Source organism: Callospermophilus lateralis, chromosome 3 (assembly GCF_048772815.1).
Source record: "Callospermophilus lateralis isolate mCalLat2 chromosome 3, mCalLat2.hap1, whole genome shotgun sequence".
Classification (NCBI taxonomy): domain Eukaryota; kingdom Metazoa; phylum Chordata; class Mammalia; order Rodentia; family Sciuridae; genus Callospermophilus; species Callospermophilus lateralis.
This window is the reverse complement of record NC_135307.1, coordinates 49,938,262-49,963,364: the sequence shown is the minus strand read 5'-3', so window position 1 is coordinate 49,963,364 and position 25,103 is coordinate 49,938,262. Positions and strand designations below refer to the sequence as shown.

General features: G+C 35.0%; 2 protein-coding genes across 4 annotated transcripts in view; one reads left to right on the top strand and one right to left on the bottom strand.

Moving 5' to 3' along the window:
* The window catches only part of Trappc6b (trafficking protein particle complex subunit 6B), a 25,700-nt gene extending 14,972 nt beyond the window's left edge, over nucleotides 1–10,728 (top strand). For 2 of the 3 annotated variants that reach the window (XM_076850230.2, XM_076850226.2), the window contains one exon: nucleotides 594–10,728. In XM_076850230.2, coding sequence (XP_076706345.1) covers nucleotides 594–625 — 32 coding nt within the window. In that variant the 3' untranslated portion in view covers nucleotides 626–10,728. The remainder of the gene's footprint in view (nucleotides 1–593) is intronic. The other variant, XM_076850227.2, reaches the window with a different exon arrangement.
* On the bottom strand, nucleotides 2,017–25,103 carry Gemin2 (gem nuclear organelle associated protein 2). Its single transcript, XM_076850224.2, has 10 exons — nucleotides 24,958–25,103; nucleotides 24,484–24,568; nucleotides 21,454–21,543; nucleotides 21,167–21,226; nucleotides 19,399–19,512; nucleotides 16,969–17,013; nucleotides 14,991–15,059; nucleotides 9,835–9,945; nucleotides 8,864–8,922; nucleotides 2,017–6,185 (listed from the first exon to the last, which is right to left on the bottom strand). The coding sequence occupies exons 1-10, from the start codon at nucleotides 25,092–25,094 to the stop codon at nucleotides 6,146–6,148; spliced, it is 810 nt and encodes a 269-aa protein (XP_076706339.1). The 5' UTR covers nucleotides 25,095–25,103; the 3' UTR covers nucleotides 2,017–6,145.

The window sequence follows — 25,103 nt, the reverse complement described above, 5'->3', positions numbered from 1 at the left end:
GTGCTAGGGATTGAACCCAGGGCCTTGTGCATGCAAGGCAAACACTCTACCAACTGAGCCCTCAAATAGTCTTATTGTTAAACTCCTTCTTAAAGATCTTATAACCAGGCTGGGGATGTGGCTCAAGCGGTAGCGCGCTCGCCTGGCATGCGTGCGGCCTGGGTTCGACCCTCAACACCACATACAAACAAAGATGTTGTGTCCGCCGAAAACTAAAAAATAAATATTAAAAAGTTTCTCTCTCTCTTTAAAAAAAAAAAAAAGACTATATATATAAAAAAAAGATCTTATAACCACAGCTGCCAGCCAAGAATAAAATTTACTTGAGCTTTACTATATTACCTATTCACAGTGATAATTAGCACTGAAATACTGGAAGGTAGGAAACACAAAAAGAAACAAAAGTACCCACTCCTGAACCAGATAATCATCCAATAAAAATGTTTTGAATATTGTGAGGAATTTGAAAAGTTTTTTGACACAGCAAGTTTCTTGACTGAAACTGCTTCCTTAGTAGAACAGAAAATTTCATGTGCAGGCTTGTTTTCCTTGTACTTCAAATCAAAAATTATTTTTATGTTTTCTTTTTTTAGGCAAATTTCAGGTGATGATACAGAAGCTATAGAACATACTGAAATGCAAAGCTTCCACAGTGTAAAGAGATAAATTATTCATGTATAAAGTATTTCAAATAATATGATTTAAATACATTGTTGGATGTTTGTATAGGAGGGTCTGTTTCATCTGTTTAGCATAGACTAAGACAAGGGGTCATTCTGTTAAGATATAAACTTCTTATTGAAACTATTCAAAATGAAAACCTAATTTCAAATAACTGGACACCAACATATAGGACTCTTTAAACATTTTTGTTTAGAGATATGTATTTAACCACAGATGGAGAAGCAAAAGCAAGGGTTTGTTAAATTAGCATGAAGAAAAGTGTGCACCAGTCAGAATATTTGTGTAAGAATGACAAAACTTTGATAATGTATGGATTTGTTTTTTATTATTTCTATACAGCAAACAGTATAGTAAATTAAGCTTAATTTTTATTTTATTGCTTATAACTTATTTCTATTGAGAATTTTTATGCATGATTTCATGTATACATTGTGTGTGTGTATATATATTTATTTAAATACATATGACTATCTAAATGGCTTGAAAGCTTAATTTCACTAGATTTTAGTCCTTCGTAGCTCCATTAATGTAGTCAAAGTGAAATATAGATTAGTTTAAATGAATTTGGTGACTCCAAAGTCAAGGAATATTAGGCATGTTGTGGGAAATTTTATACTTATTCTTGGTAAAGTCTGCCTTTCAACTTTTTTCACCATGCACCCAATTCCTGTTGAAAGTTCTAACATCTTTATCCCCTTATTTACTTTGCTGAAAGGGCAGAGGAGTAAATAATTAATTATACCAACATTCATTGATCACATCTTCTCTGTGAATTGCGGTCATTTCTTATCTAGCATCTCTTAGCACCTCTTCCGATTACTTCATCTTACTTAGATTACCTGGCTTAAGCAGATACCTCTTAAACTTTTGTTAGAACTCTAAATGTTGGCGTATCTGCACTTTGATTTTTAAAACTGTACTTTGTTTCCCATTTCATTATTATTACCCTTGTGCATATATCTGATAGGGAACTCTGCCGGAGAGTCAGTGACTTGCCAAACAAAATGTTTCACTGTGTGAAACTGGCAAGTTAAAGAAGTATGACTCCTTATAATAAAATGGTTGAAAAACTTATATTAAAAGAATGAAATAGAAGAGAAAATTCAGTTAAGTTAGAGGTATACCATTTTTCTTTCAGAGAAAGGTACAGTATTATAAAGAAAAAAGAAAAAGGATCCCCCTCTCCCGTTTCCTTTCTGCTTCTCAGTGAAGGTATGGGTTGAATGAAGGCTTTTGGGGTTTATGTGCAACAGCCTTTTGCTGACCATGAAAGGACAAGAATGAAGATGAAAGCCATCGCACTGAGGAAGATGCAGATAGAATGTACCTGAATTGTTTTTCTTAATTGTGGAACTATTTTACCTATTAATTTTTTAATTAGGTGAGATATCAGATTCCTTATGACGTTCAATCCACTTTTCGTTGTGTATTTGATTACTTATAGCCCAAAAGAAACCTCTCAGTAGAAACAAGGAAGAGTTAGATTATTCAAGAAATAGTATAGGACAAATAAGCTTTTTTGCCGGGGGGTTCGGGGGGTAAAATTGATGTGTTGTTAAGAAAGTAAAATCCTACAGTGCTAAAGAAAATATGCATTTACTCTTATGATCTTGTGGTGAAGGCGTTTCCAAAACACAAATGTAGAAAATCATAAAAGAAAATGGTAAACTAAAACTAACATCTCTTCGACAAACATTGGGAAAATTGAATGTCCACATGCAAAAGAATGAAATTGGGTCATTGCCTTAACATTATACATAAATATCAATTTAAAGTGGATTGAGAACATACACATAAAATCTGAAAATTTCTGGAAGAAAACAGGGGGAAAGCTATATAACATTTGTTTTGGCAATAATTTATTGCATGTCACACCCTCAGCAAGATAAAAGCAGGATGACAAATGGGATTTTATCAAACTAAAAAGCTGTACAGCAAAGAAAGCAATGTATTTGGAAATCATAAATCTAATAAGGGATAATACACAGAATACATTAGAAATTCCTTTTTTTTTTTTAAGAGAGAGTGAGAGAATTTTAATATTTATTTTTTAGTGTTTGGCGGACACAACATCTTTGTTTGTATGTGGTGCTGAGGATCGAACCCCGGGCCCCACTCATGCCAGGCGAGTGCGCTACTGCTTGAGCCACATCCCCAGCCCATTAGAAATTCTTGTACCTCAGTAATAGAAAACAACTGGATTGAGAAATAGGCAAAGAACTGAAAAAACATTTGTTCAAAGAAGACATACAAATGACCAACAGGTATATGCATAAAATGTTCAACATAATTAGTTTGGGAAATGCAAATCAAAACCATAATGAGATACCACCTCAAGCTCTTAGAATGGTGCGCGCGCACACGCACACACACACAGAGTTGCAGTGGGGTGCACCTGTAATTCCAGATACTTGAGAGGCTGTGGCAGAAGGATCTTTTGTTTGAGCCCAGCCTGAGTGACAAGAGTCCTTTCTTTAAAAAAAAAAAAAAAAAGGTGTAGAGAAATTAGAACCCCTATGCACTGTTAGTGACTGTAAATTGGTACAGCAGCTATGGAAAACAGCATAAAGGCTCCTAAATTTTTTTTTTAAAGCACAACTACCATGGTGTAACCCAGAAATCCATTTGTATGCATGGTCTGTTTCAATTTCTCTCTACCTACTGACAAAAAGGTATTCGATGTTGATCCAAACACCAAAACTATTTCCCCACCTTGAGCCAACACCCATTTAACAACTCCTTTTTGCAGACATGCTAGGTAGAACATTTTACTGTCCCCTTTAGTAATAAAGCAGCCTCTTCTGTACAAAGTTTCCTTAGTAAATGCATTGGACTGACTGATCACTGTTAAGAATTGAAATCACTCCCATGTCACTGCAACATATTTTTTTGTTTTGTTTTGGGTATTGGGGATTGAACCCGGGGTGCTTTGAGTCACATCCCCAGCCCTTTTTTTAATAAAACATTTTATTTAGAGACAGAGTCTTGCTGAGTTGTTGAGCCTCGCTAAATTGCTGAGGCTGGTTTTGAAGTCACCATCCTCCTGTATCAGCCTACCCAGCTGCTGGGATTATAGGCATGTGCCACCATGCCCACCTGCAACATTACTGTTAATAGCCAAAAGGTGAAAACAATCTAAGCATCTAGGGATGGAAGGATAAAAAAAAAATATGGCATATACATACAGTGGAATATGAGCCTTAAAAAGGAAGAAAATCTTGTCATGCTTCAACATGGATGATCCTTGAATACATCATGTTAAATGAAATAAGCCAGTCACAGAAGGACAAATACTACATGATTTTGCTTATATATCTTAAGTATTCAATTCATAGAAACAAGTGTAATGATGGTTGCCAGGACTGGGGTGAAGAATAAACGGGAGTTGTTAGAGGTAGGTATAGAGTTTTTGTCATGCAGGTTAAAGAAATTCAGAGATTGGCTGTACAATGTGCATATAGTTAATACTGTGTTGTACACCTAAATGTGTTAGGACAGTGGATTTCTTAGCTTTTTTACCACATAGAAAAAATATGAAGTTTGCATAGCAAAAAGCAACATGAGAATATTAAAAGGAAAATATTTATAGTGTGAACCATAGATATAAGTGAATATTCACATTTAAAGAGCATTTATAAATTTAAAACACATCCTTTAACTCAAAAATTCCATTTCTACATTTTTTAAAAAATTGAACCCAACTTTGGGGGAATTCTGGTCAAAGGAAAAGGTTGAAAAGGAAAAAAAAACTATATGAAAATATTAATACTGAAAACAAATTTTATATCAGGTAATGAGAACATTTAAGTACTTACGGTGAATAAGTACTTGGACTATTAGGCTGCCATTTAAAAATGAGCTTTATAGCTGGGTGCTGCGGCTCACACCTGTCATCCCACATACTCAAGAGGCTGAGGCTGAGGCAAAGGATCACAAATCCTGAATAATTAATTTAGCAAGACCTCATCTCAAAATAATAGTTTAAAACAAAATGCTGATGTAGCTCAGTAATAAGAGTGCTTGCCTAGCATGTGCCAGGCCCTGGGTTCAATCCCCAGTACTCTTCCTGCCTGTGCCCTCCTCCCCCAAATAACTGACGATTAACAAAATATAGACAAAATTTCATCTACTTTTTATGAAAACTAGAGGCACAGCTGCTGGTTGCCTGATCAGTGTTGTTTATTCCCAATGTTTATTACCTTTTCTACTTCCTTTTAGACTAAAAAGGCTTCCAACCTCATTTCCTCATCTTTAGATGATCATGTTAGATATTTGCGACCAATAGGGAAACACAGATCTGATGGGAATTCTGGAAAAGGTTTTTCTTTTGGTACTGGGGAGTGAGCCCAAAGGTGCTTTATCATTGACCTAACATTCCCAGCCCTTTTAAAATTTTTTTGTTGAGACAGATTCTTCCTAAATTTGCAAAGGCTGACTGGCCTCAAACTTGGACTCCTCCTGCCTCAGTGTCCTGAGTTGCTAGACCCAGGCCTTTTTGCTTGAGAAAGGGAGGGTCTCTCTAAGTTGCTGAGGCTGTGCTCTTCCTGCATCAGGAATCATGACAAATTGCTGCAACTTTAGGTGTGCACCACTAGCCTTTTCTGTCTTGAATAGACACATTGCCTTCAACTGTAGCAGCAATCTTGTTGCCATGAAGGGAAGGCTGAAGAAATCTGAGACTTTGATATTGTTGAGTCACTGAACCAAGGCCAGTGGCCGTTCCTCTATTTTCTTGTTCTGTGAGAAAAATAAATCCTATTTGTACAAACATTGCCACTTAAACCTTCTGTTACTCAAGTAGAAAGCATTCCTATTTGATGCAGAAACAGATAAATTCATACAAACAAAAGACTTGTCAGAAAAATTAAAACACTCTACTTCTTAGTAGGGTATTTTTGAAAATGATTTGTTAGAAAAAGTTGTTTATGCAATAAAGCATTTAATAAACTTATTGAGCTTAAAGAGAAAACATTTGATTAATTCTGTTGTTGACTCACATTTGCCATTTAATCTAGATTATTTTCTAATTCTAAGGACATTATCTTGTTTTGTTTAAAAGTAAAACAAAGTTTTGGTAACCAAAACACATTTTCAACAAAATTTATATGAAGACATGTAATAAACAATGAAATAGCACCGGGGACCTTTATAAAATTTCATCACACAGTTTCTATACAGGCATCTTCACCAATAACTGGCACTCAGTTTATTTTAAATCATGTGACTGCAGAAAACTATTCAAATTGTTCATCAAACACCAAGTGGGATTTTCCAAAGATATTTCAGAAAATCAATTCAGTCTGTATTCTGTTTATCAACTTGAGTTGCACAGGTTAAAATGAAGACCTTTCACACAGTTTTGAAGAAGTGATAACAGCCTGTACTTGAATTGGCATTGCACTTCATCAGACTTAGGCTGCCTTCAGTAGAAATAGCTTCTATCCCTCAGAAATCAGCTACATCAAGATGGCTCATCAGCTAAATCACGTTGGTCAAAATACCTGAAAAATAATGTAATGTATGCACAAGTATATTAATTATAGCACTACCTGTAGTAGCAAAAGACCACGAACAATCCAAATGTTACTTGATCAAGGGAAATAATAAACTACAGTACGTATACATGACTGAAAACTCCACAAAAGGAACTAGAAAAATAGCTACACTGCTACAGAGTGATTTCTGGGATTAAGTGAAAAAAACATGGTACAGAATAGATTGTTCAGTATACTATAGTCTTGTAGGCACGTAAGTTTACTTATACATATTTATTTATACTTTTAGAGAAAATGAAAGGATAAACGAAAAGTTAATAAAATGATTATTTATAGGAGAAAGGAGAACCAGGATAAAAGTAGATGCTAAAGTACTCCAATTCTGGAAGTACTTGAATTCTGGAATGTTGTAAATATTTTATGTGATTAAAAACAGGTGCAGCTGGGCCAGTGGCACATCCTTGTAACCCCAGTGGCTCTCGAAGCTGAGACAGGAGGATTGGGAATTCAAAGCCAACCTCAGCAATGGTGAGGCGCTAAGCAACTCAGTGAACCAGGAGTATTGCAACTTAGTATCAGCATCTTAGTGAGACCCTGTCTCAAAGTTATAAAAGGGAATGAGACTTCTTATCTGAAATTGTGAAGAAGAAGAAAATTCATGGTAGTTTTGGTGTGGTACCTCGAACTGGAAACGTTAAAGCAACAGTACATAGTAAGGGTTTAGTTAAGATGGAAAAGGTCTTAAATTACAGGGTTTGGTACTATGTATGATTTTAGGAATTCACTGTGGGTCTTAGAATAGGATGGACGACTAAATAACATTAAAGGAAAAATCAAATACTCCTAAATTAGGACTGAAATATCAATTTGAACTCATTATTTTATTTTTCTAAGAAAGTGCATTATTTCCTAGCTCTGTTGACTGAAAAGGCCTAAAAACAATAACCAACTTAATAACCAGTCTGTAGCTTCCAAATTGTGGTTTCTAAATATCATTTCCTATTTTTTAATAAAGGAACCAACACCCCCCAGATAAAAAGACTGATTTTGGTTCTGGAGCCAGAAATATTGAAGATATCCAAATCATCGTGGCATACCAGAAAGGAAGGGCTATGTCAAAAGGAATTGGGGGCTGGGGCAGTGATACCCAACTATAATTCCAGCAGCTCAGGAGTCTGAAGCAGGATGATTACAAGTTTGAGGGTAGCCTCAGCAATTTAGGCCCCAAGCAACTTGGTGAGACCTTTGTCTTAAAAAGGGGATGTAGCTCAGTGGTAAAGTGCCTCTGGGTTCAATCCTTGGCATCTCCCCGACACACACACATAAAAAAACACAATTGAGGGGCTAGGGATATAGGTCAGTGGTAAAGCACTGGCCTAGCACAGCAAGGCCCTGGGTTCAATCCCTAGCACTTGTTTGTTGGGGGGTGGGAAATAGGAACTGACTTTATGACTTCAAGTGCTCCCACTGGTCAAAGGTGGAACAGTTTGAGCATAAAAAACAATTATTATAATGAATTGAAATATAGCATATGGTAAAGTTCCTAAATTCAAAAACAACCTTTTTGGTGGAAATTGCTAGGTTACCTCTCTTTATTTCTTTTTCTTTTCTTTTTTTTTTTTTTTTTTTGTTATTAGAAATCATGGGGCTGGGGAGGTGGCTCAAGCGGTAGCACGCTCGCCTGGCATGCGTGCGGCCCGGGTTTGGTCCTCAGCACCACATACAAACAAAGATGTTGTGTCTGCCAAAAACTAAAAAATAAATATTAAAATTCTCTCTCTAAAAAAAAAAAAAATTGAATCAAAGTGTGAAATATGATATATCAAGAACTATGTAATGTTTTGAACAACCAACTATAAAAAAATTAAAAAATTAAAAAAAAATAAAATGTAAAAAAAAAAAAAAAAAAGAAAAGAAATCATACTCCAGGATAACCAAATTGTGAAGTCTTTTTTTTAACAGAAAAAAAGTTCTAACGAATACATGAATAGGGATTTTTTTTTTTGTACTGGGAATTGAATACAGGGGTGCTCTACTACTGGCCAACATCTCCAGCCCTTTTAATTTTATATTTTGAGACAGGATCTTTCTAACTTTCCCAGGCTGGTCTCAAACTTGCTATATCCCCCTAACCCCACAGTCCAGTCTCCCAGGGATTACAGGCATACAACACCATGCCTAGAAGAAACTAGATGTTGAATATGTATTCTGAAAAAGTTACCTGTTTGAGAGAGGGAATAATGAATGTGAGATTATTTATCCCAAAACTTAAATGTATTATGCAGTTTTATAAAAGTACTGGTATTAGAATAAAAACAATGATCGATGGAATAAAAACATATATATAGGAAAAGACCTAAAGTAAATATGTATTTATTGAGAATTAGAATTTGAGAAAAAAGTTTCCCAATAAATTTCAGGTGGAACTTTAATATAGAAATAAATAGCAAATAAAAAATGCCTCAATCTAAAAGTGAATAGGATCTAGGCAAATAAAAACTACAAATGTAGGGACTGGAGATGCATCTCAGTAGTAGAGTGCTTGCCTGCATGCAAGCACAAGGCCCTGTCAATTCCTAGCAAAACACACACATATACACACACACGTGCGCGCGCGCAACAAAATTAATAAACTTTTGTTTATTTGAACAAATAAACAAAAGTCAAGAATTACTTCACTATACCTGCTAACCAAGCAGATTAATAAATTCAAGGCAGGAACTCTTTCGTCATCTTTACTGTCCTAAAATAAAGAAAGCAAATATTAAAATATAGTCTATTTAATATTTTTGAAATTTCTGTTTAAGATGCAAAGCATGGAAATAACTTTTTTTTTTTCTTTCTTTTGGGTACCGGGGATTGAACTCAGACACTCAACCACTGAGCCTCTTCCCCAGCCCTATTTTGTATAAATTTTAATTTAGAGATAGGGTCTCACTGAGTTGCTTAGCGCCTCGCTGTTACTGAGGTTGGCTTTGAACTTAGGATCCTTTTACCTCAGCCTCCCAAGCCACTGGGATTACAGGCATGCACATCCATGCCTGGCCCTAATTTTCACTTGAGAAATACTTAAAGTCATATTTTAATATAAGATTGCTTGTTCAGAGGATTAATACTGTCCTGTAGGAGTTCCAGTTCTCATGGAACTAGATTAATCCTGTGACAGGGTGCTATTATAAAGTGAGTTTGGCACTTCCCCTCTTAAACTTGTGCCACTTGCTACTCTCACACATACTCCAATGTGATGACATCTGCCATGGTGTGATATAGCCAAAGGCCAACACCTAATCTTAGACTTTCAGCCTCTAAATCTGTGAGCTAAATAAGTCTCATTTCTTTATTAAAGTACTCGACCTCAGGTATTTTGTTACAGCAATACAAAATGGACTAAGACAAAGATGAAAGCCACAAGTGGCAAAACTCAAAGGCCTGAGTTATTGTCATCTTGGATATTATTCATCTACCTTCAGGCTTCCTTTTTCTGGGAAAAACATCTTTATTTTATTTAAGCTATTATTATTTGGAACTTTTTTGTTCTATGGGCTAATATAATTCCAACTAATAAAATATTCCACATTTTTCTTATTTATTGGAAACCTCCTTTATTGCCATATAAATTGATACTTTCAATACGAAATAACAAGTTATGACTTACCACTAAGAGTCTCACTTCAGAGCACCTTCTTGCAAGCTGCCGAATCAGTGAATGAGCCTCAGGTAATAAAGGTTTTTCAAGGCAAGCCAACAAGGCATAAAGCCATCTTCCCTAAAGAGAATTTTAAAAAGTACTAAATTGTTACTTTTTTTTTTTTTTGTACCACGGATTTAACCCAGGGGTGCTTAACCCCTGAGACATATCCCTAGTCCCTTTTATTTTTTATTTTGAGACAGGATCTGGCTAAGTTACTGAGGCTGGCTTTGAACTTGCAATCCTCCTCAGCCTCCTGAGCTGATTACAGGAGTGTGCCACCATGCCTGGTAAACCAGACAAATATTTAACCATAAATATAATTTATTTTTCTAAGTGTCCAATATTGTGCCTGGCTATTTGCTATAAATAATTCATAGAACATTTAACAGTATTATGTTTGGATATAGACAAAGGATCATCTGGAGAGCTAGGTGATGACTCTTATAGACACATGACACTGGTCGCTTTAAAATATTCCCTGATGCTCAAAGTCTTCATTTCATTAATTCTTACCACAGAAGAAAACTAAAATATTATGTATATAAATCCTTGAAAAAATTAAGATCCACTTTTCTTTGTCTACTAGAGACATATATACAAATCATTATATGCTTTCCCCTAGATCCATACGAAAGAACAATTCTGAAGACAAAATAGTGTTTTGGTACTTCTACAAACATAAGCTGAATTTAGTCCCAATCCTTTTTAAAATAGGCTTTTTTTTCCAATTACAAAATTATAATCAATTATTAGAAACAAAACAAAAAAACAAAAACAGCGTTCTTGTTACCTGGGTAAACTTTCTACTAATTTTTAAAACATCTTTTATCCTATGTATATGTACAACGTTTTTCAATAAAGTTCCATCATTTTCATTTTGTAGTTGTCTTTATTTATAACACATAATAAACATACCCAATGTTGTTTAACAGTATTAATGAAAGAACATCATTGGATAGTCTCAACATGGCATGTAGAAATTCCATTTAATAACATGGAAATGTTTATTATTATACATTACAAATAAAATGATGGTGTTGAAGGATATGTATTTCATTAAACTTTCTGAGATACAAATATCATAAGAATGGTATAACCAAGAATGGTTATATCAATTATATTTATTACAAATAAAATTATGTATACTGCTAGCACTATACACAATTTAATTCTGAGCAATTTCACTTTGGGGAACCCTGAAAAATATTAGGGTTTATTTTTCTTTTAGAATAAAGTTTAAATGGTGATTTATGAACACACTGAGTTCTTCAAGAAGCCCTAAATCAACAATAATACTTTTTCTTTAAATGAAAATATTCACATCCTGGTTTGCTTAATGAGTTGTGGAATTCTCTTCTAGGTTAAAAAAAAGTCAAAACTTGACTAATTTTCAGCGAAACATTTATTATATAAAGCTAGTATTTAGTATTCAAATATCTTCTAAACTGAGAAGTTGCTCCAAACCTCTACTGATTGCCTGTAACATATTTATACTGAGAGGTTCCTTTTCTTAACATCACTGTGATTATGCTAGAAAACAAAATCAAAACCCCCAAATGAAAACAAAACACCAAACCAAAAAGCTGAAAACTTCGAATAGGTTCACACTTGGATGATAAAATAAGGCTATATTTCTCAAAAACATTAGACAGTAATTTTAAGAAGAGAAAAAGTAGAAGATCCCCTTTTTCCTTCTACTGGTTATGATACACAAATTTCTGGTGATATATTGTTAATTTAAACACTGATATCCTCAGGATTATTTGGACAGTACAGTTACTTGGATAAAGGAATTAGATATTTTGATTTCTAAGATACAATACTCAAAATTACATTTAAAGGGTTAATGTTAAAATTCAGAGTCAGCTGTCAGTGGTTTGAAAACAACTTAATGATTCCTCTGATGATATTATAAAGACTTTTTGGTACTATGCTTTCATTAAGTAACAGGAAAGGCCAAATTTACCATCTTTTTGAGTGGATAATATTTATTTATTTACTTAGCACTACTACAGACTAAACCCAGGACCTAAAATACACAAGGCAAGCATTCTACCACTACATCCTCAATCCTTTTTACTTTGAGACAAGGTCTTGCCAAGTTGCTGGCCTTGATCTTGCAATCCTCCTGCCTCAGCTTTCCAGGTAGCTGGGATAATAGGCATGTGCTACCATGCCTGGCTTGAATGGATAATCTTCTTTTTTTTTTTTAGTTGTCAATGGACCTTTATTTTATTTAATTTTATGTGGAACTGAGAATTGAACCTAGTGCCTCACACATGCTGGGCAAGGGCTCTACAACTGAGCCACAACCCCAGCCCCTTGAATGGATAATCTTTAGAAGTTAAAAACAACACAAGGGCTGGGGATGTGGCTCAAGCGGTAGCGCGCTCGCCTGGCATGCGTGCAGCCCGGGTTCGATCCTCAGCACCACATACAAACAAAGATGTTGTGCCCGCTGATAACTAAAAAATAAATATTAAAAATTCTCTCTCTCTCTTTAAAAAAAAAAAACACACACACAAAATATCTTAGAGCAAAGAATTAAAAAAAAACCACAAAACAAAGATTAAAAGAAGGAGTACAAATCAAATAATGTTTTAAGAGGTTACTATTAAACATAAAGAAATGATATAAATTTTTAAATTCAGTATATAGATAAACAAGTGGCCTAAGAACACAAAGTTATCTTCTGAAGGTATAGCTAATATACCAACCCATGGGATAAATACGTTTTTACTGATATTAAAAGAAATGAAAACTACATTTAATTTAAAGTAAATCTGCCTAGTTTGAAACATAAACACAACCTATAAAAAAGTTGGGTCAAACTATTCAGAGTTGCTGATAATCAAATGTTTTTAAGTTACAAAAAAGGGAATTCATATAGTTCAACTTGAATGGAATTGCAGAGAATAATAATAAATTTGAGTATACACTGCTGATGATATTATAAACCAGTTCAGGACTAGGGATATAGCTCAGTTGGTAGAGTGCTTGCCTTGCATGCACAGGGCCGTGGGTTTAATCCTCAACAACACACAGATACACAAAAGATGAAACATATATAAACCAGTTCATTTCTTAAGGAGAACAATCTCGCAAAATGTAACAAAGGCTTATAGAAATTTGATCCAATAATTCTAAATTAGAAATATCCTGAGAAATTAATGTGGATTTTTAATATTTAATCATGACTGCAAAACATAAGAAAGAATGCAAGTGGTCAATAATTTAAGAATAAAAGATAAAAGACATTATTAAGGCAATAGCAATTATGTGAATTACATTATCATATGGAAATATATGTGTGAAATATGAGCTTAAAAATATGACAACTTTGTAAAAGGTGTATGACTACTGGAAAAAATTGAAAGTGGTGATTTTAAACATATTAATGTTTTACATACAAAAAGTACATGATATAAGGCTTAGTGTGGCAATGTACATCTGTAATTCAAAAGTTGGGAGGCTAAAGCAGGAGGATTTAAAGATTGAAGGCAATGTGAGCAACTTAGTGAGACCCTGTTTCACAGTTAAAAATAAAAAGGGCTGGGGATGTAGCTCAATGGTAGAATAAGTACACTGGGTTCAATTCCCAGTACTGGTCGGGGCAGGGGGGCGGGATGGGCCAAGTACATGGTATAATAAAAATTTAAGGGCTGGGGATTTAGCTCAGTGGGTAGAGTGCTTGCTTCACATGCACAAGGCCATGGGTTCAATCCTTAGTACCACAAAAAAAAAAAAAATTAAAAGAATGAAAAAAATGTGAAAAAACAAACACACACCTTGGTCATCAGGGCTGGGGGTACAACTTGGTGTTAGAGAGCTTGCCTAGCACGTGTGAGGCTCTTGGTTCAATACCCAGCACAACAACAAAATATATATATTTTTTTCATTGTATTTATGGAAGTGACTTATCTAAGCCACTTTGCTGAGGTAGTCTGGGAAGCTTAATATCTGTTACACAATGTTGCTTATTTGTCTTTCCCAGGAGACTATAAGCTTCTAGAGGGCAAAGATTATATCTTATGCTTTGATAAAGAGCTCTGAACCTGGATATACTCTAGTGAATATCCTAAAATGTGAAAAATCTTTGTAAAAATTAAATCTACTTCAAAGGACGGCATCCTTTTTTTTTTTTGGTTTCAGAATTGAACTCAGGGGTATTTAATCACTGAGCCACCTCCCCAGCCCTTTTTTTATATTTTTAATTAGATACAGGGTCTCACTGAGTTGCTTAGGCCCTTGCTAAGTTGATGAGGCTGATTTTGAACTTGCAATCCTCCTACCTCAGCCTCCCAAGGCACCAGGATTACTGGTGTGTGCCACTCTGCCCAGTTGAATGATAACATTTCTTAAAATCATAAATTAGGAGGAGTAAAAATGTAACTTATTTATTTAATATCCACCAAATTTACCCAAATTTAAAGTGAGAAATGAGCTGTGAATACAAAGCAATTAAATAAAGGGATAGTGCAGCAGAATTGTTAGGAATAAAGATTCTACAGTCAGATTGCCTGGGCTTAAATCTAAGTTCCGCCATTTATAAGCTGTGTGATCCCAAGCAATCTACCAAATCCTTTGTGTTTTAAATTCCTTATCTGTAATTTGGAGGATGATTACAGCTCATAGGTTACTGGAGTGTTCAATTAGTTATTCCATACAAAGTTCTTAGAACAATGCTTGCTTGGCATGTAATGCCATTTTTTATATGATTTTGTGGTCTGAATTTCTAGGCCATCTTATAAAATGCATTTCAAACTTCTTCAAGCTAGTGCTACTCCAAATATAGCCTGCAAATTGATTATCAGTCTGTAACCTAATTGTTAGTGATCTTCATGAGATAAACAGCTTGCACAAGGATATAAATCAATTCTTTAGTTAATATTTTTTCCCTAAAGCAAAGCTTTCTCAAGGAAGGAAATAGCATATTGATTTATAATCTAGTATAAGCTCTGAATTTTATTACAAACAAGCTCATTTTTGTATGAATGTGTGTGTGTGTGTATATATGTATATACACACACACATTTAAATATAAATACTATAGAGTGACATCTTATTATAAATATATATAACCTTGCCTGCATTATGAAATAAAAAAGATGCAATACTACCAATTCTGGAGTAAAGTCTCTTTCTCCAAACCAATTACTCAGATATTCCAAGACACTAGTTACTGTTGCCTAAAAAAAAAGAAGATAGAATAGGAAAGAGTAATAAATATAATTAATATTAAATTAATATTAAATAATTAATATTAAATAAATAATATTAGTAATAAAGTATTTACAAGTTTAACAGGAATTCCACAAAGCTTAGTCAGAAAACTGACTAGTAATTTGCTTAGATGTCTCACCTAGTGAAGAAAGATTTTTAAGACAAATATTTTTATTCTGCTTGGGTTTTTTGTTTTTTGATTTTCTTTTTTTGTAGTGCTGAGGACTGAATCAAGGACATCTCCCATGCTAGGCAAGCATCCTACCACTCAGCTACAATCCCAGCCCAACACAAATATTCTTACATTCTCAAGTATCAACTAAGGCTTTAGTTTTAATCTTAGGATTTAGTTTGTAACTACTAATTTTAGTTTGTAACTACTTGAAAAAATTCATCTGCTCTTAAAAACAATTCTTTGTATAAATAACTTCCATTTATTTCTCAACTTAAAAGGTCAAATCTAGGGCTGGAGTTGTGGCTCTGTGGTAAAGCACTTGCCCAGCATATGTGAGGCACTGGGTTTGATTCTCAGCACCCATATAAATAAATGAATAAAATAAAGGTCCATGAACATCTAAAAAAATATTTTAAAAAAAAGGTCAAATCTAAAAATTAGCTAGAGAAAGATCTCTTTTAGAACTATACAGATTAAATCACTTAACTATTGAAAATATTATCTGCAAACAAGTTCACATTATACATTTGGTATACATATATGTGGGTACTTATAAAAAAAATCATGCTGATGAAACTTACTACGACCATTAAGGTATCTAAATGCAAATGATCAACTTAGTGAAACTAGCATCTAGAATGATTTCCAGTTGAATAGGACACTCAAAAAAAAAAAAAATTTTTTTTTTTTTTAATCTTCCAAGGGTATTTAGTGCTATGTAAAAGCAAAACAAGTATTTACCTTTTAAATGGATAACAGAGTCCCTACTCCTGAAAGACTGAAGAACCAAATTCTGTACTTCTCCCCTTTTGATCCTAATCTTTACCTTTTGATCCCAATCTTACATAATATGTCGGATATCTAGACCTAGAAATGTTAACCTAACCTTAATAATTCATTCAAACTTCAGAGTCTTAAGACTTATTATAGCTGAAATGTACATAAATGCCCTGGCACCATATTAAAGAGCATGAGCCCTAGAGTTAGATTTATCTGGCATAGAATACCAGTGCTTTTACTTGCTGAAAAACCACCAGCCAGTAATTCTTTTTTTTTTTTTTTTGCACTGAGGAATGAACCCAGGGGTGCTTTACCACTAAACTATATCCATCCTCAGCCCTTTTTATGGTTAATTTCAAGACAAGGTATTGCTAGGTTGCCAAGGCTAGTCTTGAATTTACAATCCTCCTGCCTCAGCCTCCTGAGTTGCTGGGATTACAGGCATGTACCACCACACCTGACTACCTGCAAGTCACTTACCCTTAAATTTTGTTTCCTCACTTATAAAAAATGATTATTAATTATAACTCCCCACAGGTCCCCACAGACTGGGCATGGTGGTGCATGCCTGTAATTCTAGCAGCTCAGGAAATTGAGGCAGGAGAATTGAAAGTTCAAAGCCAGCCTCGGCAAAAGTGAGGCACTACACAACTCAGTGAGACCTTGTCTCTAAATAAAATACAAACTAGGGCAGGGGATATGGCTCAGTGGTCAAGTGCCTCCAAGTTCAATCCCTGGTATCCTCCAAAAGAAGAAAGAAAGAAAAATAATAACTCCCACAAAGGGATATAATAAGGATTAAAAAGAACCACTGAAGAGCATACAACAACGTTGTAAATATTAAATAAAAGTATTTGAATACTTCTATACACACTGCAAACAAATAATGCATATAATATCATTATTAGATGGATTTTTACCTGATTCATTCTGCTAACAATACTAAGCAATGGAGGAAAACCAATCTGAAAGAAAAAAATGAGACTGAAATCTATTAATGCATATAAGAAAGATTTTCATTTTTTTCCCCAAACAAGTTAATTTCTTGCTACACAGTTATTTAGTAATACAGATAAAAGAAAAAAATTTTTCACTGCCCATTATGAGACATTCTAGAAACTATTGTTTGTAAAGCCCAACAAAATAATATCTCAAAATGTGAATATATAAATTTAAAAATAATTTTAGTAACCAAAATGTCGTAAGCATGAAATTTTAAAAAAGGTACTTGAAAAACTTAAATATAGTCAATAAAATTATATCACATTGTTATATTAATATATCATAGACACTATTTAAAAATATTCAGTGAAAGCTAAAGTTTTCAGCAATTAAGGGCATTTGAATTAGAATGATATTTTTTAAACCTAATCTGACTCAATTTTTAAAATATACTGCTAGGCACAGTAGGATTACAGAATCCCACCTATTTGGGATGCTAAAACAGAAGAATTACAAATCTGAGGCTAGCCTGCCAATTTAGTGAGACTCTGTCTTTTTTTTTTTTTTTTAAATATTTATTTATTTATTTTTAGTTTTCGGCGGACACAACATCTTTGTTTGTATGTGGTGCTGAGGATCGAACCCAGGCCGCACGCATGCCAGGCAAGCGTGCTACCGCTTGAGCCACATCCCCAGCCCGAGACTCTGTCTTAAAAACTAAAAAAAGCTGGTGATGTGTAACTCAGTGGTAAAGCATCCCTAAGTTCAAGCTCTCGTACCTCAAAAAAAAAAAAAGAAAGAAAGAAAGAAACCAACCAGCCAACCACTATGGACTTATACAAAACTTAAGAACTAATGCATTAAATTTTATGTCCTTAAATGATCTTTCTAACATGGTATGTTTTTACTTGTCTATATTCTGTTAACAAGGTAAATAAATAAATACATTTCTTTACGAAATTAAAACTTTTAAATGTAGTATACATTGAGTATATTATCTAAAAGAATAATAGGTTGTCTAAGAAAGAGTGTCAAATTAGCTTCCCTAAAGATTTTAGTTTATTTATACTCCCACACTAGTTAGAAGAGTGCCTGTTTTCCCAGGCTTTGTCAAAACAATATATCAAACTTTCTTTGCCAATATGTTGACCTGAAAAACTGTAGATCAGCAGAGGTATAAAGTTATAGTTCTATTATAAGTGAAGTTGAGAATATTCTCATATAAGAACAATTTGTATTTCCTTTCTGTAAGATGTCTATGTCTTTTGACAGTTATTTGTTTTATTTTGTTTTGGGGTGGAGGCTAATTCTTGGCTTTTTAATGATTTTTGGAGTTCTTTATATTTTGAAAATACATTTATTTTGTTTTGTTTGCAGTACTGGGACTTGAACCCAGTAATGCTCTACCACTGAACTACATCCACCCCCACCTTTTCTTTATATTTATTTAATTTTTTAATTTTAGGTGGACACAGTATCTTTGTTTTATTTTTATGTTGTGTTGAGGATCGAACCCAATGCCTCATGCATGCTAGGCAAGCACTCTACTGCTGAGCCACAAACCTCAGCACCCCCATCCCCTTTTATTTATTTTTCAGACGTGGTCTTGCTAAGTTGCCCGGGCTGACCTCAAACTTGCGATCCTACTGCCTCAAGCTGGGATTCTGGTATGAGTCACTGTGCCTGGCCTGGAAAAAAATAAGTTTTAAACAGGAAAAAAACAATATGGTACCATATCTGTTGAATAGAACAATATAACATAGGAAGTAGTAATGAAGATGTATGCAATGTGTTCTATAGGAACATCTGCAAACCCAGAGGCAGATAAATTCTGAAAGACAAGGAGCTGGCCACATAATTATGATTAAAGTCATGTAAAATTTAAGTACACCCCCAACATTTCATCTCTTAAATATGCAATTTACTGGAGGATCTTTCTAACAGTGTCATGTTTTCTTTTGCTTCCGTGACTACTTACAATACTTTATGTGACCTATACCTAGTCATTTAAAAAACCCAAATCCTATCCAACTCAAAATTATTACATAGTTAAAACGTAAGAGATAAGAAGTCAATCTAGATTAAGCCAGAGTAAATTATTTTTGAAATTTCGTAAGTTACAGAATCTATAAGCTAAGTCAGTGGTTGGCAAATATTTTCTATAAATAGTCAGATGGTGAATATTTTCAGGCTTTGTAGGTCACATATAATTTCACTACATGTAAACATTTTATTTGTTTCTTTTTTTACAATCCTTTTAATTTATAAAAACCACTCTAAGTTATGAGGTGTATAAAAACAGGTTATAGTCTATATTTGGCCCATGTTGTAGTTCACTGACCCCTTTATACTAAGTGATAAACCAAAATTAAAATACTTTTTGTTTTGTTTATCCACATATTACCTACTTGTACATAATCAATTCCAGGACTTTCATTTGTAGCTGGTCCAATAGCCCCTTCAGCACATAACCTTTCACCCAGACAAAATTTTTTCCAGCCTTCTTCATCTTCAGATTTTGGCTGAAAGATGAAAAAGAAATTAACTTTTTTCCAGGTATTTATTTTTATACTGAACACTAAAAATAGAAATAAGGATCTCCCATATCCCTACACCTCAATACAAAGATACAGTACCAGTTAAGGGGAGAACTGTGTCCCCAAATTAACATGTTGAAGCCCTAACCTTCATCTAATACCTTAAGCTGTGACTGTATTTGCAGATACAACCTTTAAGGAAATGATTAAACTTAAATGAAGGCTCTACGGTGAGCTCTAATCCAATCTGACTAGGAAATCTGAATACTCCAGGAGTTTATTTTTTCCCTCCTCTGAAGATAAATAGCCTTTATTAGATTCTCAGAAGCAATATGTGATTCCCCAAAGATTAAAAATGACTGCTTGAGGGCTGGGGTTATGGCTCAGTGGTAGAGCGCTTGCCTAGCATGTATGAGGCATATGATTGCTTGAGGGCTGGGAATATGGGTCAGTTGATAGAGTGCTTGCATAAGGCCTGGGTTCAATCCCCAGTACCACCAAAAAAAAAAAAAAAAAAAGACTGCTTGGAACACCATATCCATTTCTTTCTTCCCCAACTCCTATTTTTACTTGGAAGAGTTCACATAGTTTCTGAAGAGCTTAAAATTATATATAAACTGAAAAAATGTAGAAAATATAATTTTCCAATATGTATGACAGGTTTCACTATTATGTCATCATACAGTAAAGCTGAGATGATACTCTGTAACCATGTGAGTTTACTACATGGCACCATTATCCTACTAGGAAAACCCAATAACCCTTATTCAGTCTTTTATAATACTGAAAATATATTGATTTCCTAAAAAGCAACTATTCAGCTAAGCACAGTGGAACATGCCTATAATCCCAGCTACTAGAGAGACTGAGGTAGGAGGACAGCAAGTTTAAGGCCAATTTGAGATAGTGAGACCCTATCTCACACAAAAACAAAACAAAAAAAGAAACAACAACAACAAAAGGTATTGTTCAGAATAATTCTTAAAAACTAGAGAGGTCAAATAATGCCTATTTGTCAACCTCAATAAAAAATTAGAATCAGAGATAATAGTTAACCATGGGCATATTAAAAGAGGTTGAAGCAAGGGGAAGTTTTAAGACAAGAATGAAGGTTATGTCAGAGGTTTCAAAATAATAATATTTGAGCATAGTGATTAAAAACAAAACTGGAGTCATTCTGAAGTTGAACAGACAATTGCCTAGCAGATATCTTTGTAGAAGTTCTTCTGATAAGGTTGCAGTGGCCTTAGTGCAAGGTTGTAGGTTGGCAGAATCCTTTATGATGGACTATTTGGCAACCATGCATAAGAATCGTTCATTACTTCCTGGCTTTCTTTACCTTTAATTGTTGCAGTTGACAAAAGTAGCTCCATTTTGATTATGACAACTTTTACATTTCTTTCACATATCCAAGTCTGCCCAAGATATGGTGGATTAAAACAGTAATGAAAATACCAACTTGCACTACGGGTTATTTTTCAGGCTACTAATATAATGGCATTGTTACTATTAAATAATGGTATGTGAAAGAGAATTAAAATAATATAGACTAAGCAAACGAATCCTTGAAGACTGGAAATAAATATGGATATTTCATACAGGTATACATTGTAAAACTTAAACTGATAAGCTTACATACCATAGTCACATTACTGTCCAACTGTTGTGATTTCCAGTGACTTCTATGTTTGTTCACACTCTAAAGGAAGAAAAGTTGGACAGTGATTCACAAGATGAGTAACTGAAATCACTTTCCACACAAAATTCTAACCACTCTAAAACTTGGAAAATAAGTTACAAACTGTAACATACCAATGATAATAATTAAAAAATTGATTCATAAATATTCTATATGCTTTAAAATCACATATCTTAGCTTTCCAATTATAGTCTAAGAAAAGCAATAAAATCTGAAGAGAAAATTACCTGTCGAACAGTTGAAAACTGTGCTACTTGTTGCTGTTGCCACTTAAGTGTTGGGGAATAACCTTCAGGGGCAGGTTGGCATCCTGAAAGCTAGAGATCATTTCCTAAATGTTAGCATCAACCTCTCATACCTCTACAAAGTAAAAGCAAGATGAAAAATATATAAAACAAGTGAATAACTAAGACTACCTAAGAAAAAAGGGATGGGGATACAGCTTAATAGTCAAGAACTTCCTTAGCATACACAATGCCCTGGGTTCAATGCCCGGCAACACCTCTGCACCAAAGAAAACAAAGCCCCCTAAAAGCAAAACAAAACTAGATCAGGTTTGGTGGCACACATCTGTAATCTCAGCTCCTCAGGAAGCTGAAGCAGGAAGATCTCAAATTCTGAAGTCAACCTGGGCAATTTAGCAAGACCCTATCTCAAAGTGAAAAAAATAAATGGAGTTGGGAATGTATATAGCTCAGTAGTAGAGCTCTTTCATAGTATGTACAAGGCCCTGGGTTCAATGCCTAGCATTGACAACAAAGGAAGAAAAAAAAAAGATACTTTTTTGCTGGGTTTCAGTTCTTGTGACTAAAAGGCTCAGGGGTCACTCCAGATAAACTGGGCTAACTGGGCTGCATGAAATAACCACACAAGAGACACAAATACCTTTTTCTTTGGGGTCGCTGTGATGGCTCCTCCGACCTTAAGGGTCCTCAGAAAGAGAGAGAGCAAGAGCACGTGCTGACCCCTTTTACTGAGGAGAAGTTATTTAAATGAAGCAAGGGGTCAGGTTTCAGGGGGCTGAGTCTATCTTCATGATGTCCACTGTCAGCAGGTTGACTGACACCTGGGTAAGCCACACCCAAGGGCACAGTAAGAGAAGGGGACACACACAAGGCACTTCCATGGAATATTCTATCCTAAACAGGGCAAGGGGTTATATTATAAAGGAACAGGTGAGCATAGCTTCACCCATGGGGCTGTAGCAAGACAAATCCAGGCACGAGACCGACCCTCGGACCCAAGATGGGTGGGGAAAGCTTTGCCACATTTCTGCAACTGAGCGCCTCAGCACCCAGCTGGGGAGTGTAACTCAGTCATGTGTAAGGTTGGTCTCCCACACTTTTTACAGGTGCAAAATAGCAGGCATTTCACTTTACAATTTATGTCTCAGTTAAAAATGTTAGGACAGCAATGGAGGGTAAGGCAGGATGATTGCAAGTTTCAGGCCAGCTTCAGTCACTTAGTGAGGTCCCAAGCAACTCAGTGAAACCCTGTATCAAAATAAAAAATAAAAAGGACTAGGGATGTAGCTCAATGGTAAAGCATCTCTAGGTTCAATCCCCAGTACCCCCTCCCCCAAAAAGTTAGGAAAAAATCCTCCGCCACTTTAATTAAAAAAAAAAAAAGAAAAATCTGGAATGGGGCTGAGGATATAGCATAGTGGTAGAGTACTTGCCTAGCATGCATGAGGCCCTGGGTTCAATTCCCAGCATAGGGAAAAAAAATTGGAATGATTTATGGTTGGAGTTTCTAAGAAATTTAAATGATGTAAACCCTAAATGTATAATTCAGTCCTACCATTCTATAACTGCAAAACATAAAAAGAGAGGTATACTTTAAATAAAGAAGTTTGGTATGGGCATAATATATTTAAAGAATCTTGACTTAAAAAAGTCTACTTGTTTTCTAAAACAGTGCATAGTTCACAATTGATTATATATAACCTTGTAACAATATTTAGTGGGGTCACTTCTTAAGTATTATGTATATAAGACACCATGTTCTATGAATCAAAAACTTATGAAAAGAAGTCATATGAAACATTATAGTATCTGAATTAAAATTTTCTTACTATAAGTATGATATAATGGAACTATTCAGAACATATAAAGGAAATTATTAAAACTTTAAAATGCCACTTTCCTTTAACTTTAGAGAGATATTATTCTATGACTATTTAATAGTTCTCTTTCATTTATTGATCATGTTTATTTTCTTCAAAAAAAGGGTTACAATTACATATTTCATTTGCTTGTTTACTCTCTGCCTTCCCTAAGAGAGTACAAACTCTGGGAGGGTAAGAACTTTTTCTTTCTTTTCTTTTCTTTTTTTTGTGGCGCTGGAGATTGAATGCAGAGGTGATCCACTCACTATATCTATAGGTCCTTTTCATTCTTTATTTTGAGACAGGATCTCCCTAAATTACCTGAGGATCTTACAATCCTCTTGCCTCTTGCCTCTGCCTCCCAAGTCCCCCAGATTATAGAAGTGTGCCACCAACTCTGCCAGGTAAGATTTTTCTATATTATCCTTTGTTGTGTTCTAGAGCCTGGCACAACTTAGTTGCCCAATAAAAAGTGTGCTGAACCTGGGTGCAGGGGCGAACAACTGTAATCCCAGAGGCTCAGGAGGCTGAGGCTGGAGGATCTCAAGTTCAAAATCCAGCCTCAACAAAAGTGAGGCACTAAGGAACTCAGTGTGACCCTGTCTATAAATAAAATGCAAAATACGGCTGGGATGTGGCTCAGTGGTCCAGTGCCCCTGAGTTCAATCCCCACCAAAAAAGTGTGCTAGATAAATAAGTGAATGAAAATGCCCACAGTTGCAAGTAGCAAGAAAGGTTTAAGACATTTGGGTTTTTACTCTTAAAAAGTGATATCAGGGCAAATTCAGAATGTGCAAAACTACATTAGATAAGATTAAACACCAGTTCAATAATAATGATCAAGACAGAGCCAGAAAAAACTTCCAAAAAAAAAAAAAAAAAAGTAACAGAGACTCCTTTAGGACACGATTATGCCCTTAAAATAAGATGATCAAGTCACTACAAATATCAATGTTACTGAAAAATCCCTGGAGAAAGTCAACTGTTTCTATGGAGGAAAAAGTAGAAGACAACGTCTCTCTTTGTAGGGGGTACTCAAATCTTACCTACACCATAATTTATACTATTGGATAGTGTAATAAAAGCTTTAGTGTGTTAGAGAGACAGACAAACGGACAGACAAATCTCCCAGATGGTTATTAAAACTCACAGAAACATTCACACTTTGCTTTCTTTTCAACTTCTTTGGGTCAATTTGAGCTACCACAACATCTGGACACTGAGCAGCTTCGATCCTAAGAATAAGTAATAAACGCAAGAAATTTAATTACTATTGTGCTTTACTCATGTAATAAAACAAGTGATTCATTTTAGTTCATTATGAAATCAGAAAAAAAAAATCTAGACTTCCGATACAGGTACTAAACAACAAACATATGTCCGAAATTATTTGGATTAAAAGCAAGGAAATCCAAGAGCATGTCTTATGTGTGCAATCAAATTCAAAGGGAATTTGCCCGTGTCACGAAATAATCCTGAGATTTTGAGCAGTCCCTATTTCGCGAGAGATTGGGACTAGAACAGAGGCGGGGCTTTGTCGCACACGGGTGTAGACGGGCAAGAGGCGCTGTGCCCTGGACCTGGGCGGACAACCAGCCCACCCGCACATATCCAAATCACTCACTGAACACGCCTCAGGTATTCCTGAGGTGTCCTCGGAGGTACCGAGGGGTCGAAACCTTCCGCCAAATCGCAGGGCTCCACCGGCAATAGCCGGGGCATCAACTCTTCCACTGCAGACTCCAATGGTACCCACGCCATGGCCTTGGA

Bases quoted from the DNA above. Each gene is read 5' to 3' on its own strand.
- Gemin2 (XM_076850224.2), bottom strand. From the start codon at position 25,094: ATGGCGTGGGTACCATTGGAGTCTGCAGTGGAAGAGTTGATGCCCCGG. The intron at 21,227-21,453 runs GTAATTTTCTCT...TTCTTCCTTTAG, and splicing joins AGTTTTCAACTGTTCGACAG to AGTGTGAACAAACATAGAAG. The intron at 19,513-21,166 runs GTATGTAAGCTT...TTCATCTTTCAG, and splicing joins TGGACAGTAATGTGACTATG to CCAAAATCTGAAGATGAAGA.